Source organism: Rhipicephalus sanguineus, chromosome 5 (genome assembly GCF_013339695.2).
Source record: "Rhipicephalus sanguineus isolate Rsan-2018 chromosome 5, BIME_Rsan_1.4, whole genome shotgun sequence".
NCBI classification, from domain to species: Eukaryota; Metazoa; Arthropoda; class Arachnida; order Ixodida; family Ixodidae; genus Rhipicephalus; species Rhipicephalus sanguineus.
In genome coordinates this window covers 72,435,743-72,456,201 of record NC_051180.1, presented here as the reverse complement: position 1 = coordinate 72,456,201, position 20,459 = coordinate 72,435,743, and the positions used below count along the sequence as shown (strand labels likewise).

Genomic DNA, 20,459 nt, shown 5'->3' with positions numbered 1-20,459 from the left:
AAGGCCATGATGCATGTGTGACTTCTTTCCCCCCTGCCATTTCTCCCTACTTAGCTTCCAGCGAGCTCGTCGGGACGAGAGGAGAGAGAAAGCAATTACAGTGTGCAACAAATCTCGGCAAATCCGCTCATACTTGACGGATTCTAGAAATTTTTGCGGCGGTCGATTCGTGAAGCAATAAACTACTTTAATAAAGCCATTTGATGGTCACTTGGAAAAGTATCGCAGGGCCCCTTTAATGTAGCAAGGTAGTTATACTAATTTGGGAAACAAGAAAAATGAGCCCACTTTGCACTGTCGCGCACAATTTTATATCATGCTAGTGTGCCTTTCACAGCTAGTTCATCATTTATCAACTACACTGTTCTTAAATTTACAAGAGCTAATAAATGTTAACTGTCAATGCTCTGAAATGTGGAAAATAATAACTCATGTTAAGGTATTCAAATATGTCAAAAAGTGTCAGCATAATGTGCCTATAGAAAATAACAAATAAAAAGGCAGAAATGCCTTAGCATATCCACTAGCAACTCAGAACAAAATATGAAACTAGCAAATGTTCATATAAACTGCGAGGAAACAAAGTCATTGCAAATTATAAGTTTTGTGTGTACACTATATGCATTTCTTTGGTGGAGTATGGTGGAAGGGAACCAAGAAAGAATTAGTCACGAAAACTAATGAAACTTATCTTTCTTGGACTGTTAATTTGATGGTGCTTATGCTTTCAAATATAATGTATTTTTATGAACAGCTCCAATAAAACACTAACAAAGCCATCTATGCCGCGAGATCGTACAAGAATTTCAAAAGTTGCTACCTACAATTCATTTTGGCTTCCCTTTGGACTTGCCAAGCCTCGGAAGAAAAACCACCCGTAAAGGGGAGCATATAAAATACCGAAAACATTCTGCCGCAAGAGATGATTACAAATGGACGCCATCGGGAATTGCAACCCAAGCAGGCCAGAAGGCAAGAGGAAAAAAAGAAAGCAGAGCTGCTGCAGAGCTCCCTTTACGTTGTCTTGATGATAGTGAATGCAGACATTAACACACATGTACAAGACATACTGTGAAAGTGCAATAACGCACCACACTGCAAAGGGCACAGGTATGAATTTGGTTGCACAAAGGTACGCAAGAACATATAGGTCAATGAAAACTAGGCCTGTCATGCCCTCTCATTTACACACACTTGCAAATGCCATACATCTCGACCAACAGTAGCAAAGTCAAGATTATTCAATACGGGGAATGAATGGTTATCACAGAGAGATGAAGAGGAACTTTGGGTACCCACATCAATGCACACAGGGTATTTGTTGTTGCAATTATATGAAAAATTGCACTGAAACACCCAAAAACTGCTAGCACAGCTATGAAGAGTGGCATCACTTCGTATAACTGTTCAAGAAGTATTATGAAACTTCAACTTCACAATTTAAGGTTCAATCAGATAAAGAATTAGGTTTCACTTAGCCCCTTAAGATGGCTATGCATGCATTGTGTGGAAAACAAGTGTGAAACCAGATGTGCTTATATAACAGCTTGCGTGAAAGCTCTGAACTTGCTCGCTACTATCAACACCTGCACGACATCCAAGCATCCACGATAACAGCTGTACTTGCTTAAAAGGGCACTAAAGGCAAATGACAATACTTGAGATTAATGCTTGAGAATATCTAGATAATTAATATTATGGACAACAGTGCTTTAGTAAGTGAGGCAGTAAGGTTTAGTACACGAAGTGCGATTCCAGTGGAGCATTTTAGTACTAGCCTGATGACGTAGCACCTCCTCAGCATAATTCTATCACTGGTACATGACCAATCATAATAGAGTGATCATTACAGTGACAAAATGCTAGCTGCACACTTCTATTTGATTTTTGGAGAAGATATATACTGTTAGCTTAGGCCAGGGGTCTCAAACACGCAGCCCGCAGACCTCTCACAAGCAGCCCGGCCGGCACACGAGTGTCTTCGTCCCAAAATGTTCATGACACACACAGTTGTGACTGCTCCCAAGTTTCTCTCTCTCTCTCTCTCTCTCTCTACACACACACACACACACACACACACACACACACACACACACACACACACACACACACACACACACACACACACACACACACGCACGCACGCTATGAAGTATAGGACGTGCAAAACGAAAACTTTTTATTTTTCCACCGGCTGAAACGTCGGAAAAATAAAAAGTTTTCGTTTTGCCCATCCTCTACTTTGTAGCCTTAATTCTACTGGATCCAAGGACACTTCCTTCCTCACACATATAATATATATATATATATATATATATAATATATATATATATATATATATATATATAATATATAGTGAGGCACCTCATACAGTCACCGTGTGTTAAGGCATAACGATGGAACAAGAACTCTATTTCAGAATCGACGTCCATCAGTCATTATGGAGGTCAGTATCGATATGTTTCTCAAATCTTGATGTCAAATCCCCTTCAGAAATGACCCATATATCAGGTATGCGAAAGGCCTTCTTCCAAACGGCGATGTTACCTGAGAAATTTGGACTGTGCCAGGGGTAATAACTCTTGAAAGGCAATTTCCTGTTAAATCAAGCACATTCTTACGCGAGGTAAGCGCAGCAAGGTGTCTTGAATGGTGTTTTCACAATGCACGTTGACCTATTTGCCTTCAGTGTCCCTTTAAGTATAAAAGCTGTTATACTGTGGCTCAATGCAGGTATCTGATACTCAAGAGGTCCAGACGGGACAATGCACGTGGTCTATAGAACACAGTGCAGACCACTCAGCTATAGACACTGATCCCAAGGAACTAGCTTTTTACCTGTGTAATTGGCTCGGCAAGAGAAGACTGCTCAAGCTCGATGAGGTTGTCATCATAGACGTCAACTCCTTTACCCTGAAAGAAAAACAGAAAGAAAGGCATGGCCCACTTATGCCACTGCGATTAGTGGCATCCACACAGTACTTTGTCAAGCCATAGCCACACTTAAAGCTTGCTTTTCAGTTGCATATATTATGGCTCTGCTAAATATGCCATGTAAATTTGGCGCACCCTTTCACACACTGTCTCCTAGTCCACAATAGGTCAAGAATGCTCCCTTAAAAAAATAATGTGCATTTGCGCTGAGGAATCACTAATCACTTAAGTCTATAAATCCCTTTCTTTGTCGTTTGAATCAATATACCTTCCCGTTGATCAAAAACGCATCAGCCAGTTGAAAAGGTTAGTGCTTCAAATGCGAGTGGTAAATCTTCAAGCGATCATTATGCCCCTTCAGTTTTTCCTGGTATATGATAAGGGAAAGAGGTGCTGCTGGCGAGGAGGCATCACATACAGAAGATTAGTGAATAATTTCGACTAATTAAGGTGTTCATAATAATAAGTGTTGGGCTTTTACGTCCCAAAACTGCTGTATGATTATGAGAGACGCCGTAGTGGAGTGCTTCGGAAGTTTTGACCACATGGGGTTCTTTAACATGGCACACGGGCCTCTAGCATTTAGCGTCCATCGAAATGCAGTCGCCACAGCCGGGATTCGATCCCGCGACCTTCGGGTCAACAGTCAAGCACCGTAACCACTAGACCACCGCGGAAGGTACGATTAGGATGTTCTTTGAAACACGGTGTGGCTTTGCATGCCCCAGGAACCCAAACTCTTAAATTGCGAAATATCCGCCGCTGTGCGTTCGTTCATGCTGAATAGTTAGCGCCCTTTCTTTAGCTGCTGGCGCCATTTGTAAAGGAGTTTATTTTTTTAATGCAATCAAAAGTGCCCTTTGTGACTGCGGCATTGATGACCATTATTACCTACGTTTCGGCATTCAGTGGCGCATGCATGGACAAGCGCTGTCACATTTCCTATGCAGGATTTTCGAAACTTCTAAATTGTTTTGCAAAACGAAACCGGAAACACAAACGCTCATCGGGAGTTGGGACTTTAAGACATAGTTCTCGAAACAGATATACAAGACTGCAGCACACACTCTTCATCGAGTTCTGGTGCCGTAAATGACAGCGTTTTCCGTTTACATAGACATAACTACAGAAGCATCGGTGACAAATGCTGCATGGCGCAAATCGGGCAGTCGAAATTAACGTGCGCCGCAGCGCCAGAGAAGAACACAAGTTTAAAAATGTAAACATTGTAGAGGTATACACACAAGCCACCGCATCACTTGAGAAGTAAACAACTTGGGTTTAGCACAACACTGCACGCTACAACCAGCCCATGGGCTCAGAAACACGAGTACCTAAAATAATACTACAGAAACAGCGTTGCGCAGATTATGAGTTTGCCTGGGACAGGTTACAAACGCGATTATGTGCAACCAAGGGGCTTGCGCTGTCAAAAGACACATCAGTAACAAACAACAGAACCACTGGCACGGCACCCAAACACGCTACAGCACCTGCGCGAGTATGCTGGGCGTTGCAGCGTGACGTCTAAACTTCAACACACAACAAAAACCTGAAGCGGTAAAAATATGGAAAATAAATGACGCACGCCTAGTGAACTGTGCTCAATATAACATCGACGATTTATTATTATTGATAGCAAATGTTGGATGCTACCCCGCTGTTATCAACGCAGCCCGAGGACCCTTAGGCTTAGACCACATAATGATCGGGGATTTTTAACAAATCGCCAAACAACACCGCAGCGGCGAACAGACCTACAGAATGAGAAATTCGGATACCTGATAATCTCGAACCTCGTGAAACCGAGAGAACCTCTCCGCCATTTGATTACATTAAGCTACAGTACGCTAGCGCTCGGTGATCACAACGCAGCCACCGCGAAAAAAACATTCGAAACAAAACTATAACTAACAAAACCAGACACCGCATCAACAGAGTTGCCAGCCTGCATTACTCACTGCTGTCAAGCCTGGCCAAACTTGAGTTCGCCAGCGTGCTTTAACAATCACCAACTTCGGCTTGAAACTACCACATTTGCCGTTATGTGTAATTGTTTGTTGCTCTATTGATGCCAAATTTTATCTCATGATTGGCGTCCTAACGTAAATTACGAAATTAATACTTTCACAAGTATGCTTTGCACTCTGTCATCACGCTTTTCTTGTTTTTGCTCGTGATTTTGATAGTTCCTTGTTCCGCAACTCTTTAAAGCACATTATTCCTTTCCTTGCGCTACAGCAATGTAAACTGAAACTTTCTTTTCAGCGTCGCTATTCAAAACACTGTGTTCTAACTTCAGCAGTGTGTCCCGTATATTCGTGCACACAGGCCTCAGCGCCATTAGTGTTGTCGCTTCAAATATCCGCCATGCCAGTGTTTATATGCCGTGTTCTCATCAAATGTGCTGTGGAGGTAAAGCTGAAGTATAATTTTTTTCATGTATACTCTGCTATTGTACTATGAGTGTGTTTCGTGATGAGGAATGCTCAATACATAGCGTCTCTGTCGGGTGCTGGTGGTTGACATCTGACGGGAGCTTTGGTGAGCTAGGGGGTCTTGTTTGGAGACAAATTTCTGGCACAGGCACCTTTGAGGCAAGGCTAGCATAATTACTTTATGCGTACTGTGATTTTCTTCTCCCTAATTCGGTTAGCGTAACCTTTTATAGCCTGCTTATTGTACGATGAGAAATGCGGCACCTGTCTTTGTATGATCCTCAATTTTCCACTGCGATTTTAACAAGTAGTCTCTACCATTTACGTGATTCAGAGTACCCTACCGTATTCTGGGACACAAGTGGCAAATATTGTTGCTATCTATGTGAACGCGTAGAGAAAGTCTCGATATTTTGGTGATCTGATGTGCAGTGAGTGTCAACCCGTTCCTTTTTTTTTATGTTTCAGGCAATGGGCACGTGATCACGTCTTGAGAAAAAGGAACAAAAAAATAGCGGCGATGTCGGAATCGACGTTGCCAACTCGACCGAGACGCAAACAAGCTGTGCCGTTGAAATACGAAGGCAGCGGTGACGACTCGGACGATGACCTGCCCAGTGACATACTTGACATTGACTTTACTCCCGCACCAAGAAGTGCCTCGTCAAACAATTCACAGGCTAGGCAGAAACGGTCTCAAGGCCAGAAAAGGCTGCTGGTTAAGCTCAAGATTAAAAGGAGTGGCAGCAAGGGAGCTTATGTGGAACGTGCAGACGATGAAACTTTCTCGCCCAGGGCTGCCAGGGCGCAGAAGCGCAGAAAAAAGCGGGCCGCTTCCACGAGAAAGTCTGCATCCAACTCCCGCAAAAGCACAAAATCAAAAGCCCAAACGCCACCACCGTCCAAGGGATACGAGAGCAGCCGTACGCCGAAGGGCCTGAAGAAAGAGATAGTCTTGTACGCTCGAGCAAACACGGTTGACCAAGCTGCGAAGAAGTTCAGAGTGCCAGTGCACAAAGTCAAGCATTGGTTGAAAGCTGACCAGAACATAGCACCCCCGCCACCTCCGAAACCTGAAGTAAAGAAAACCTGCAATGTTCCTCCCGACCCTTTTCCGGCCTCTTTCAAGTTGTTCTCCATTGGTGTGGCAGAAGAAAAAACTGTTAAGGAAGCCAGCATGCTTCTTTCCGTGGATGAAAGTCTCATGGAACACTGGATGAAAGGGAAGCGGGAAATAAGCCAGAAAGTAAACTCTGAAAACATTCCGCAGTGGGAGACGGACGTGTTTGTGGGTGTCCGAAGAGATGCACTTGCAGGACACGAAATAAGTGTGTCAGATCTGATGTTCAGGGCCGAGTCACTAAAGGTGGATGAGACAAAGGTCGACTTGCAGTGGGCGCAGCGGTGGTGCGAACGATTTGGAGTGCTGTTCAAGGGAACTTCCCGCTTAAGTGGGTCAAAAGTAAGCACTAGTCTCACTGGAGAGCCTTAGTGTTTGTAAACATTTTAGTTCTTGCAGGTAACCTGGTCACCAGAGGCTTAAATGTGATCATCCTGGTTGGTAAGGCAACTTGGTGGTGTACAGCTCAACCAGATGAACACATCTATCGCTTGCAGCAACCAAGTTCATGCTGGTTTGATGCTTCTGTAAATTGTCTGCAGCTATGTTATTGTGAACATGCTGCCTTTTTAGATCCTTTTTGAGCAAGAGCACTTATCATACACACGCAAAATAAATGCCCGTAGTGGCATTTGTATTAGCGAGTAATCCGTTATTTTGGTTTATCATGTCTTGTATAGCCATCTCCAAATTGGAGGTATGCTAGGAGTGGCTTAAACAAACATTTTGTGGCCACTTTGTCTGCGACTTTTTCTAAGATTAATTTGAGTAATTGGCCTTATACAAGTATGTTCGTGCCATAATATTTCTTTCTCTTTTTCTCTTGACCTTGTGATATAAGAAAAACCCTGGGTCTCTCAGTAATCGACAAAGCTCACATAGACCACAGTGAAACATATGAAAAAAGTCCTAGTATAGTGAAGATTTTGTACCGCAAAGAGCAGAGTGTTTGCAACTTCTGCATTAGCTTCCTTTTCAGAGATGTGCCATTTCTAATTTTCCTCTTTTCTTTCGTGTCTGCATTAGGAGCTCAATGAAGTAACTCTGCTGCAGTTGCCTCCAGAAATGACATGTTTCACACCATATGTGAGGGTGAGAATCTTTCATTTTCCTTTCTGTATTGCTTTGGTCACAACAGCTGTTTACTAATTGAAAGGCTCATGCACATTGATGACTCTTGGAGAACATGTGATCAACTTGGTCGCAAGAGTGCTAGCGCACTCAAGTCACAAATGGTCGCTTTTCGACAAAACACTACAATCTTGGCCCGCGGGGCAGCAGCAAGATTCTGTCGTAGCGCCCCCTATGTATGCACATCTCAGAAAAAGAAAATGTCCGTGACATTGTTCAAGCTTACTTTAAGAAACTGAATTGTCAGAAAAATGTTTTCTCTTGTGTAAACCTTGTCTAACTTCACTACATGCGATATCTGTTACAAGAAGATATTGTTTGCTATGCTTACCTTGGTAAGAAACTAGATTTGCTTCGTTAAGTTTGTGTAGATTATATCAGGGTTTTATTATTTATTGCACTTCTCTTTCTATTTAAGTGGTATGTCTGGTGGTAACACCAGTGTACTTGACCTTTTTTATCCCCTCCTTTCCTGTCCGTTAATATTTCCTTAAGACAGACCCGCCACGGGGGTCTGGTGGTTATGGTGCTCGACTGCTGACCCGCAGGTCGTGGGATCGAATCCTGACCTGCGGTGGCGGAATTTTCGATAGAGGCGAAAATGCTTGAGGCATGTATACTTAGATTTAGGTGCACGTTAAAGAACCCCCAGTGGTCAAAATTTCCGGAGCCCTCCTGCTACGGCGTCCCTCATAATCATATCGTGGTTTTGGGACATTAAACCCCAACAATTATATTACTATTATTATTAAGACAGGCTAACAAGCATACTACTTGCGAGCAGAAGTAATTTTTTTTGCTTTATGCTGGGCACAAATAGCTTCCACTTTTGCAGTATTTTGGCTTGGCTCATCCTCTTTATGGCTCTTCGCTTGTGAAACCCGAGCCACTTGGCCTAATCACTCGCACCCTTTTTTTCGGGAACAGCCACGAGCAAAAGAGATGTCCCCTGCAGCACCCCCATCACCACCAGCTGCATCGCCACCACCGCCAGCTGCTCCTCCAACACCTCCTCCCCCACTAGTAAGGCAAAGGCGATCGAGGCCTAGAGGTGCGAGTGAAATCGATCTGGAACTGTGGACTTGGTACAAGAAAATGCAAAAGAAAGGTACCACCATTGCCAAGACACGTGTACTGTTGATTGTTAAATCTTGCTACCCTTTTTCCTCCTCCTGCAGGCCGAAAGCTCACCAAGGCTATTGTGTGCGCTCGTGCTCAACGCCTATCCCAGAAACACGGTCACCCCGAGTTCAGAGCAGGCGATGGTTGGCACCGAGCGTGGAAGCGGCGTTGCGAGCAAATGTATCCGCAGGACATCTCTGCTGATGAAGAGGAGGTGGATGTTGAAGACGAATCGAGCACAGCTTCCCATGTGAGTCTAGGAAATTCTGCAAATTCCACATTTGCCCACTTTGGTTAGTTACTGTATGCTTTTTATGTGCAGGCTTGTGATTGTACATATCCTTGGTCTTCAAGAAGTTTTAAATGCGAAGCATTTAGCAACCCCCCCCCCCCTCTCTCTCTCTCTCTCTATAGTAAGCCAAGTGACTTTCACTTGACACGAAGCTAAAGCATATCACGGTAGGAGACAGCATGGGAAGGACGCTTGATTACACACGCCATATAAGAGAAAAATAAGGGGCATGCTCGGAAGAGGGCAAACCTTCAGTTTTAAGAGCAGTAATAAAAACACACAAATGCGAGTTTCCATAATTTACAGCTTCCGTTTGTTCGGTGCCTGCAATGTTTCTTCATCTATAGCTTTCAATAAGCTACCTGTCGAATACCTAGGTTTCATGAAGTTTCGCCCCCTTAATGAAAGTGTGTCGAATATTATGAGATCTGAAGACATGCAAGGGGCAGAACTGTGGTGCTGATGTTACGTGCTGACGTTACTTCAGACCATGAGTTACCCTTTGTCAACGTGCCTGATAAGCCCACGATGTGCACACAACTACTACACTTACAAAAACTAGAGCTGTGCGAATAGCAAGATTTTGGGTGCGAAGCGAATTCGAATAATAAAGATTGAGTGTGAATCGAATCGAATAATTTTCGAATAATTTTCTAATATTTCTCAAACATTTTTCGAATAATTCGAAGTGAAATTACAGAAAAAGTTGCAGAGAATCCCTAAGTATGTTCTTGTGAGATAGCAACATGAAAGTGTTTCTTTTCACTAGGTTGGTGAAGCGCTGGTGGGGTCATATTTCATAGTTGTCTTTCTTATCAAGAATGAGGCAATGTAGAGACCGAATTGTATTTATGTACATGATTTGGTGCAACCAAAGTGTTGCCGACAACACTTTACGTGTGATAGACAAAGGTGCCATTTCCTCAGCCTCTCCTCCTCTTTCAACTTCTGTGGAAGCCCAAGTGATGTGGCAGAGAAGGGTGTGCTCCCTTCAAATACGGAGTTCCAAATCTGCCTTGTAGACGTCGATATATAAGAACATCTGAAATTTTGGATGCAAAAAGCTTCGGCGTCCGATTTTTTGGACTTTCTGCCCAAATTTCAGGTCCAAAACAGCATTAATTGAGCCCCCACCGCTGCCACATCTTTATCTCCATGTTGGAACGAGCGTTTTCTTGAGTTAATACACTTGCGACCGTAGCGGAGCTTGAAAGGCAGCTTTGCCGCAATACGGGGTTGTGATGAGGTGAAGCATATTGAAAAATCTAGGAACCACTTCCAAACGGACGTTGACTGTCTCTCGGCTAAGTTCGACCGTAACGGAGCTTGAAAGGCAGCTTTGCCGCAATACGGGGGTGTGATGAGGTGAAGCATACTGAAAATCTAGGGACCACTTCCAATTTGACGTCGACTGTCTCTTGCCTAAGTTCGACCGTAACGGAGCTTGAAAGGCAGCTTTGCCGCAATACGGGGGTGTGAGGAGGTGAAGCATATTGAAAATCTAGGGACCACTTCCAATCTGACGTCGACTGTCTCTGAGCTTGAAAGGCAGCTTTGCCGCAATACGGGGTGTGAGGAGGTGAAGCATATTGAAAATCTAGGGACCACTTCCAATCGGACGTGACTGTCTCTTGCCCAAGTTCGAACGTAACGGAGCTTGAAAGGCAGCTTCGCCGGAATACGACAGTGTAATGAGGTGAAGCATATTAAAAATCTGAAGGGGTCACTTTCAATCGGACGTTGACTGCATTTGTCTTTGGGAAGTTCGAATAGTTTGAATAGTAAAATTTCAGTGTGAATCAAATCGAATAGCAAACACTATTAGAAAAATATTAGAAATTTCGAATATTCGCACACCCCTAACAAAAACACGTCGATCCCCCTCGTAAAGCTTGACTCAAAGCAAAAAAAAAATGCAGCATAGTACTACTCGCTGTCTGCTTCGCATGAAACCATTTGCCACAAGGTGTGGGATCTGCCGAATTTTTTTCTTTTCAGTCGTTATCGTGAGGACACGTAGGGCTGAGGCAGTGCATAGAATGAGTGCATTCTTCTTTATGCAGGGTCACACTGAGAGCCAAGATGCGGCTATCGAGAAACCGGATTCTACTGTAGCTCCTGCCGAAGAACAAAGCCAAGAAAAACGTCAACAGCCCGGTGCTGCAGACCAAGAACGAGCTGACACGGATCAACATGCCACTCCCGCTGCCATGTCTGCCGAGCCCCGAGCCATGGACTGCCCCTCACCCAGTTCTTCATGCATCTGTGCCTGATCGACCGGTTCATGAATCGCCCACTTCCGAGCCTCATGCTGTTTCTGACACACGCACGGACTGTACCACTCCATCAAGTCAGCCAGTGCATTCTGCAGTGGCACCATCTCACCACATGCATCCCGCGACTACATCAGTGCAAATCCCGCGACAAATGGTAAATACTCCTATAACTACATCACCACAAGCCACCACGGGGAATGGTCCACACGTCACAGCAGCTAAGCCCACATATGGTGCCACCTCCACTGGATAGAGGTAGTTGTCACGGTGCTGCGGTGTGTAATCCACACTATACTCCATTGTGCGGCCAGTCGCAGCAGCATGCACAGCACGCAGGCCCACCATATCCTACTCCAGACATGGGATTGGACCCTCAGCGCCTCTCGCGCCCATTCTACCAACTTCATCAAATGACACCACCGCCTGTCCAGAACAGTCACATGTTTTATGGCTCGTATTGGACAGACCAGTCTCATATGCGAGGCAATGAGATGCACAAAGTGATGGCAGGCAGCCTGTTGCTCCACCATTTTATGATGGCTATGTCAATTATGACCATGCCATGACACCTGCATGCACTTTGGAGGTGTCTAACCAACCCTACACAGACTACGGGCATTCGTCATCGGCTCCTCCTGCTGTGGAGAGCAGCAGCAGCAACAACAGCAACAGTGCTGCTTCGCAGAAAAAGAAAAATGAGCGTTACCTCCCCGACTTCAAGTTGCAGGTCGTCAAGTATGCCTTGCAGTCAACATTTAAGAAGACTGCCGAGCACTTTGGGGTCCACCATTCAACAGTGGCTGAATGGTGCCGCGATCGAGAGAAGCTGGAGCGGCTTTTCCCACATGAGAAGGGCAGCCTCATGAAGAGCACAGAGACTGCCACCGTTTCTCCTGCCGAGCAGATGTTCATAACGTGGCTTAATGATTGCAATGCGACAAACGCAAAGCTAGATGCTGCTCAGGTGAAGGAAAAGGTCAAAGAAATCATTCGGTACTTCGGAGAAGACCAGGTAAGAACAAACTGCCGGTGGTTGTACGTGTGGCACAAGAAGCGACTTGAAATGGAACAAATGATTGAAGACCTCCCCGAACTGCAGTCTAGTTCAGGGAAGGAATTCCGCATTGCATTTCCGCCGGCTGTCAAGCTAGAAATCGTAAAGGTAGCGGAGAGATTGAAGTTCAGTGAGGCCTCAAAGTACTTTCAGATTGACCGAAACAGTCTGTCAGACTGGAGCAAGACCCAGGAAAAGCTCAAGGCAATGGTAAAAGAAGGCAAAGTGCGAAAAAAGGAGGTTTCAAAAAGTAAAAAGGCCTTGGAGGCTGAAAAAGAGGTTTATCAGTGGTACCAGCAGTGCAGAAGCAGTGGCTTCAAGCCAGGGCCTAATGAAGTCCGTGCCAAGGCGGCAGAAACTTACCGAAAGTATGGAGACACCACAATGAAATGCAGCATTGGCTGGTACTCAAGATGGTCCCGACGTTTTGGCATACAGCTGCGATACGAAAAGGACGACGAGATTCTCGAGTGGGTCTTGGCACAGCTGGAGCAAAATCGCAGCGTTACGCACAACGAGATCCAAACACGCGCTATAGCGACATTATCTCAGACGAGGGCAGGTTTCAAGTGCTCTGCAGGTTGGCCCATTCGGTTTTGTAAGCGGCATCAGGCTCTCTTGCAGAAGATGCCTACTTTGGACACCCCACTGCCAGCGGTCCTTGAACAGAAAATATCCTCATTCCGACTGGAAGTTCAAATGCTACAAGAGCAGTGCGGCGTGACGAGTGCAGCTATTGGTGCCATGGACGAAGTGCCTCTGTATTTCTCATCTGGTGCAGGTGGCGGGACAGGTACCGGTTCGCTGCTTGTTCGCCGGTGCGGTTTCGAGCAGTCGCAGGCCATCGTGTTTCTTTCCTGTCTTTCCGATGGCGGTGTCTTGCCGCCTCTCGCCGTTCTTAAGGGCTCCAGCAGTGCCTCGGAAGTAAACGGCATGTTTGTCCTTTGCCAGGAGGAAATGAAAGTTGACCGAAGCACCGTCGAATACTGGGCAGAGCACGTCTGGGGCCGATTTGTGCCATCACCAAGCTTCCTCATTTTGGATTCGTTTGAGCCGCACAACCAGTTCGCTGCCTCGGCCGGCAGTGACATCAAGGTGGCCATAACACCGCCAGCTTGCTCCTCACAGACTCACCCCGTTGTTGTTTGGTTACGAAGAAAGTTTCAGGCCTTGGTCAACAAGATGTCGGTTGACAGGGGTTCCTCTAGAAGCATACCAACAGTTCAGGAGATGTTGGAGTGCATTGCTGCAGCCTGGCGTCATTTGCAAGCCACGAGCCACGAAGCAGTGCAAAAGAGCTTTGCAGTTACTGGTGCTCTACTCACGGGAGATCCCAATGAGGATGACATGATTGGTAGAGCAGAGCTTTTGCCTGATGTGGACGGAGAAGACTTTGCATAATTTTGAAGACTGGTGACTAGCCAGTCTTTGACTTGGTGCGGTCGGATTGGATTCGTTCGACCGCTATGGGACATGCAAAATTGGTTAGATACGTGAAGTTTAGACCAAGGCAAGGCCTTTGAAGAGCCCCTGCTTTGGTCATCTGTGCTTACCTTAGGAATTGTGTTTTGTGCAATCTTGCTAGACTACAATGCATTCTTGGTATATTCTTTTATGAGGGTAACCTGTACCCTGCAAGCTCATTTTATTGCGTTCCTGTTTCAGTGCAGATAGGATGAAAAGTCTGTAGCTGGTTATAGACAAAGAATGCGCAAGACACTGCTCCTATAAGGTGCGCTGTTTCTGCATCACATTCTTTCATATTTGAAAGCAGTAAACAACAAACCCACTTTAGTCAGACTCGCACATTCAAGAAGGCCTGATAACTAACGGTGTTGGTTCTACAACTTCCTATAAGTGTGCATAAGAAACATGGAAAACTGTTGCAGCAGCGAGTAACACGAGAAGATAAGTGCATACTGTGACATGCAGTCAGGATAGTGAATGCAACAAGCGTGCTACTGCTGTTTGTCTCTGGACATGCAGTCAGGGTAGTGAATGCAACAAGCGTGCTACAGCTGTATGTCTCTGGGAAAAAAAAAGGGCATGGAGGCAACACATGTTGTAGTAGTGATTATTTTTAATATTAGTATTTGGAAATGTATATGCAAAGGACAAAAGGGGAAGTATAAAAGGTGCAGACCGACATCTGCCACTGAGAAAGGCATGAATTCACGCACATGCAAATGATTGATGGTTGGCCAGCACATGATGTCAATACACGCACACAAACATTACAAGAGGGCCCACCAGTGGCAGCAATTTTCTGGTACATGTATATAGACTTCCTTTGAGATGTGCTTGTCACTGCACCCTTGACCTGTAATTAATTCTTGGTACTCGTTGGCAGGGCCCCCTTTTAGGGCACAAAATTTTTGTTTCAGTCAGATATAGGAAAGCAACCAACATGCGTGCACACTTGTATGCACGTTTTTCTTCATGGCAAGAATGACTACAAAGTAGGTAAATGCTCATGACCATAAGGGATTAACTATTGGTATCATTGGTTGGATGAAAGTGGGTATTGTTAGAAAAAGAAGGTGGCACTATCTTCTGCATCTCATAAGTGAGCACCCTGCAAACTTCATCGACCATGCGATGAAGCTGTATCTTTAGAGAAAGCTCCTAAAAACAAGAGTTCAGGGCAAGAAGGTACTGTCACCTACTTGGCATTGGAGTTGCACGATAGGCGCCTGTTACTTGACACAGTACTTGTTCCAGGAATAATTGTCTACATGTGTCTTCTTGACAAGCACCAGCTTTTGTAAATCTCAAACAGCAGAGAAGAAAAAACTTTGGCTTTTGACATATTCGTCATGACCAGCACAGGCATGTTCCACGCATTCTTTTTTTATTTCTATGGACTACAAATTGATATTCAAAAGTCTGACTTGGAAGCTTTGTTTTCATTCTTCAAAGAAATGTATGGATACTCATTAAATGAAACAAGAGGTTGAATTGACAAGAAACTGTATGGCACATTTACGTGATACCCTTATATGTTTAGCGTTATTGTAAGTACACAGGGTTGTGATGAGTAGACCTGCTTTCTTTGCAGTTTGTTAACACAAGCACCACTTTGCTAACTCGAATTGCACAAGGCATTGATGTGTGTGTTATGTCACTACAATGTACTCACCTGTGCTTATTATTTCATTAATTTATTATCATTGTTATTACTAACATCTCACAGTACTTCCTTTCATCATTCATCATTGAGTTGCACAAACAGCAGTCATATTTTGTCCATTTTTAATTATTTTCTCGAGCACTGTGTAAATAACAACGAAACCCAAGTGCGTCAAAGCCATAATGAGCGGATTGTGCACATTGTGTCCACTCAGTCTTGCACCATTTAGATGCTCGGGGAGAATATCTTGCATCGACTTATCAATGCAAATCTGGTGCTTGCTTGTTTAGTACTGGAAACAAATCTGATGTGTGAAAAAAAAAATTGTGTAAACATTGTACATGCATGCAAGTGCCCCATGTGTTCATTGCTCTCCACTCATGTTTTTTTACTACACTTGTTTTTGACATCTTGGGATCAGCATCAAGACCCTGTATATATATGAACCTCAAGATCAAACTGCTTCGTTATTTATATTATACCTACACGATTTCGCTGTTTTGTAGCAGCGAATAAATATACATATTTTGTACCGACCAAGTGGTGTTTATTCATGCGTACGCATGTTCGTTGAATATGGAGTATGATGCATGGTGCGCAGTTGGCTACACTGTCGGGTGGGTGTTCTCTCGTGGAACGACTGCGTCGACGCGCATCTTGCAAAGCGAAGGTATTACTACATGACGGGTCATTCCTTTCATTTGCCTCCACTTTGGTAAGTGCAGGTGAATGAAATGTACAGTTTCGTCCACATCTAAGGTGAACTCCTCTTTAGTATTCAGGACCTCATAGAAGCTGATGTTAACACATATTTCGGAAATTTGTTATTGTGTTTATTGACACCATGATTTTACAGTCATGTAACGTACCTTTCCCTCGTGAAGTAGAACAAACAGTCTAGCTTTACCGGTTTGAATACTAATGAGGTGTTCACTTTAGATATGGTCGACCCTGTACATTGTATGAATGAAGAGGAATTTTAAGGGCTTGTTTTTTCTTTGCTAGACACAACATTAATTAGAACTAACAGACAAGAAAGTCTTGTCTTGCGCAAATGCGCACGCGTGTATTCTCTGTTTTTTCTTGTCCTGTCACGCGCAGTGTTTCCCCACGTGCTTTTAACAACCGCTTGTCAGCCATTAACAGCGCTATGATACGTTACTGCCAGGGGCGTAGACAAGGGGGGGTTGGGGGGTTCAACCCCCCCCCCCCTGAAAGTTTTTCAGTTTTGCTTGCGTATATAGGCACGCACACATACAAACGCACGCACGAACATACATAAAGTATGGTTGAACCCCCCCCCCCCCCGAAAAAAATTTCTGGCTACGCCCCTGGTTACTGCGCATTTTATATTGTGTTACCGTCGCATGTTCGCATCACTCCGACGAAGGCCGGTCCCGCGCCCGAAACGTCAGTTCTTTACAGAACAATTTTTCCTACGTGCTTGAATTTTTTGAACTATATACAGTGAAACCTCGGTGATACGACACGAATTTCGGGGTGATACGAATTTTCCTGTGATCCCGGCCAAGGCCCATTAGCCTGCAATGTATTGGAGTACGGTTGTTGCGAACCGATTTTCACCCCGCGACGTTTGATACGAACGTACGCTATCGCACAGGTACGAACAGGTGCTGCCCGCGCTGTCGCGAAAGACGTGGCAGTCACGCGCGGGCATGCGTGCTGCGCGATCATCAACGGTACGTCGTTGCCTCCGAGATCGTGCGCGCGAATCTTGGAGGCCTTTAGGCGCCTTCGCGTTTAGATTACAGATGACGTTGACGTCGCGCTTTTCTTTTTTCGACGTGTTGACGCGTGCTCCTGTGCTCGAGGCAGAGCGTCTTTGTACTGTGTTAACACGTGCCTGCCACGTCGATGCAAGCCATGTCCCCGCAATCAGACGTTCTATGAAACACTACTGAAACTTAGACTGCGGTCCGTCATGAAGTCCCATTAAAGGTGGACGAAGACCCCAAGAGACGAAGCGGACGGTCTGGGCGAAGGATCTTGGCCTCTATCGTGTGCAAAGTCACTTTCGCCGCAGTACTCTGGTGTCATGCAGAAAAGCGTGGTAAGATTAGGAAGGGGCTACTAGCGGTCACTGGGCACAACACATTTTGTCCTATAATTACACACGCGCGCACACCGTATATATACGAATACAAGTATGACCGTTAACGCCTAAAAACTTTACTGGCAATCATTCAGAGCTGTTCATGACGTCGCTGCGGCCCCGAGAGACACGTGCGTATGCCAACTTTGTTTTGTCACGTACTAATTTTCCATGTTTTCTGGTGATACGAATTTCGGATGATACGATTATTTTTGGTAACCCCGCGAGATTCGTATCACGAGGTTTTACTGTATATATACATATATATATATATATATATATATATATATATATATATATATATATATATATAAAGGAAAGCTATGATTTTTCAAGGGCTCGTTTTATCTTTGTTAGACACAATACTAATGAGAACTAACAGACAATAACGCCAAGGAAAGTACAGGGGGTGTTATCTGTAGTATTTAGAATGTAAATGTTTACATTCATTCTAAATACTACAGATAACACCCCCTGTACTTTCCTTGGCGTTATTGTCTGTTAGTTCTCATTAGTATTGTGTCTAACAAAGATAAAACGAGCCCTTGAAAAATCATAGCTTTCCTTCATTCATAGCGAGGGTCTCGTCCTGGCAGACCTAATGCCTTGAGGTAGTATGCGAGGGATTATTGGTCAGCTGCCAACTCGTAAAAAGATCACGTGCTACGTGACGCCAAGAGGCAAAAAAAGAGTGTTCCACACTCGCCGCCATGGCTGCGATTGGCGCTGACTAACACTCCTAGGTTTAATCAACATATATACCCCAGAAAGTGGACGGGAGGATGACCGCCGCCGTAGCTCAGTGGTAGAGCATCGGACGCGTTATTCGAAGGTCGCAGGTTCGGTCCCTGCCGGCGGCAAGTCATCTTTTCGTCCACTTTACTTTCTTCACATTTACATTCTAAATACTACAGATAACACCCCCTGTACTTTCCTTGGCGTTATTGTCTGTTAGTTCTCATTAGTATTGTGTCTAACAAAGATAAAACGAGCCCTTGAAAAATCATAGCTTTCCTTCATTCATAGCGAGGGTCTCGTCCTGGCAGACCTAATGCCTTGAGGTAGTATGCGAGGGATTATTGGTCAGCTGCCAACTCGTAAAAAGATCACGTGCTACGTGACGCCAAGAGGCAAAAAAAGAGTGTTCCACACTCGCCGCCATGGCTGCGATTGGCGCTGACTAACACTCCTAGGTATATATATCTATATATATTATATATATATAACATATACGGTGCATGACGGCGGCGGCGGGACGGCAAAAATCAGCCGAGACTGTCCCTATAATTGCTATCGCAATAAAATATAGCTTGTCTGATTTCATGGTCGATGCTTTTGTGTGTAAAACAAACTTGCTCGTACATGCGCAGTACCTATTTTGCAAGCTGTCAATTGCGCTGAACTGTCACTGGACTAGTTCTTGAAGCGCACGGCAATTCGAAAGGACCTCTTGTGCAGGGGCGTAGCCAGAAATTTTTTTCGGGGGGGGGGGGGGGGGTCAACCATACTTTATGTATGTTTGTGCGTGCGTTTGTATGTGTGCGTGTATATATACGCAAGCAAAACTGAAAAATTTCGGGGGGGGGGGGGGGGTTGAACCCCCCAACCCCCCCTTTGGCTACGCCCCTGCTCTTGTGACACGCTACAACAGATGCGTGCAGTTGGGAAGCCACCTCCCTCGTTCGTTGTGGTCTGACTCCTTGGTCTTTCTTTCCGTAATACCCGAGCTCCGTCGCACAGAGGCGTTGCTCTGCGCGCCTTGAGTGGTGAATTTTGCGGAGAGGGTCGATCACACTATATATATTTGGAGCTTTGCATTTCCAAATTGAACGCTGAATGCCTTCTCACCCAAATACATAAAAAAAAAGAAGGATTCGTTGTATTCATGCAAGCACGGTAACCTTCAGTCACCGCTAGCAGTCATGGAAGCTTTTTTTATTTGATTATTATTGCAGTCTTTCTGTATAAATTATGCCGCTAAAAATAGGTGCACGTCAATGTGAGAAAGTGAAGCCACTCCGAGAATGGGCAGGCGAAGAAGCCTTTGACTAGTAAGGCAGAACTCGTACAAAATAATAATAATAGTAGTAAAAAGTATGGCAGTGTTCAGACTGGTCGTTTCTTGTTTTTCTTTTCGAGCTCTTCCATGGGTGTTGAATCGTAGGGTCCGCATATGTATTTTCCCTTGCAGTTGTTGTCTTGCGATACCCAGCACTCGTAGACGGTAGCCGTAAAACGATCCGACGTCATGGCATCTCCGTTCGCAGCATCTTCCTCCTGTTCCAATTAGGGCGAATTCAAGTTTGTATAAGATTATCGAGCATCAACAAAGAAACGTGTCACTAACTTGCAGCCTGTACTTTAAAAGATCTGAATAAATCCTCGCAATTCCACGTTTTCGTTGCGGAGCACTCACATTGAGCATTTCCTTGAAGCATTCATCTGCTCGGCTTATGTCGAGATTGTGAGTTTTCAGGTACTTCTTGTAGTCCTTGGCACATACTAAGCCGTCCTCTGTAAGTGCAAAATTTAGTGAGTTAGAAAGATTATTATTAAGTTCAGGCTACCTTGAAGAAATGCAGGGTATTCCTGTACATCTGACCATATCATCGTTCTGCATGACGGCGAACTTTCGAGACAGATTTAGCAAATACGAGAAAGATGAATTGCTTTTTGAGGACAAATTGCAGAACATGGAATATGAATTGTGAGCACATTTTACCAAAAAAGACAAAAAAATAAACTAAAACGCAGGTGGTGATTCAAACATCTGAGAGTTGCCCTCCATGACTCACGAAAAATTTGGCAGGTGTTACATTCTTGTAACATAAGAAGGTGAAAGCCTGGCT

At 44.6% G+C, this 20,459-nt stretch overlaps 3 protein-coding genes across 5 annotated transcripts in view; 1 reads left to right on the top strand and 2 right to left on the bottom strand.

Moving 5' to 3' along the window:
* The window catches only part of LOC119393756 (serine-rich adhesin for platelets), a 36,627-nt gene extending 31,755 nt beyond the window's left edge, over nucleotides 1-4,872 (bottom strand). The window contains exons 1-2 of one of the 2 annotated variants that reach the window (XM_037660889.2): nucleotides 4,716-4,872; nucleotides 2,839-2,913 (exon numbers count right to left, since the gene is read on the bottom strand). In XM_037660889.2, the coding sequence (XP_037516817.1) occupies nucleotides 2,839-2,913; nucleotides 4,716-4,760 (120 nt within the window). In that variant the 5' untranslated portion in view covers nucleotides 4,761-4,872. The remainder of the gene's footprint in view (nucleotides 1-2,838; nucleotides 2,914-4,715) is intronic. The other variant, XM_037660890.2, reaches the window with a different exon arrangement.
* A 253-nt stretch (nucleotides 4,873-5,125) lies between these two features.
* Nucleotides 5,126-16,029, top strand: LOC119394713 (uncharacterized). The gene is made up of 7 exons (XM_049415966.1): nucleotides 5,126-5,349; nucleotides 5,841-6,834; nucleotides 7,519-7,584; nucleotides 8,551-8,731; nucleotides 8,802-8,995; nucleotides 11,101-11,302; nucleotides 11,805-16,029. Exons 2-7 carry the CDS (start codon nucleotides 5,893-5,895, stop codon nucleotides 13,766-13,768), a joined length of 3,549 nt encoding a protein of 1,182 aa, XP_049271923.1. The 5' UTR covers nucleotides 5,126-5,349; nucleotides 5,841-5,892; the 3' UTR covers nucleotides 13,769-16,029.
* A 3,541-nt stretch (nucleotides 16,030-19,570) lies between these two features.
* The window catches only part of LOC119393754 (sarcoplasmic calcium-binding proteins I, III, and IV), a 10,045-nt gene continuing 9,156 nt past the window's right edge, over nucleotides 19,571-20,459 (bottom strand). The window contains exons 6-7 of one of the 2 annotated variants that reach the window (XM_037660888.2): nucleotides 20,027-20,124; nucleotides 19,571-19,887 (exon numbers count right to left, since the gene is read on the bottom strand). In XM_037660888.2, the coding sequence (XP_037516816.1) occupies nucleotides 19,717-19,887; nucleotides 20,027-20,124 (269 nt within the window). In that variant the 3' untranslated portion in view covers nucleotides 19,571-19,716. The remainder of the gene's footprint in view (nucleotides 19,888-20,026; nucleotides 20,125-20,459) is intronic. The other variant, XM_049415892.1, reaches the window with a different exon arrangement.

Excerpts from the sequence above, each read along its gene's own strand:
- LOC119394713 (XM_049415966.1), top strand. The coding sequence starts at position 5,893 with ATGTCGGAATCGACGTTGCCAACTCGACCGAGACGCAAACAAGCTGTG. Across the intron at positions 6,835-7,518 it reads CCCGCTTAAGTGGGTCAAAA|GAGCTCAATGAAGTAACTCT; the intron begins GTAAGCACTAGT and ends TGTCTGCATTAG. Across the intron at positions 8,996-11,100 it reads AATCGAGCACAGCTTCCCAT|GGTCACACTGAGAGCCAAGA; the intron begins GTGAGTCTAGGA and ends TTCTTTATGCAG.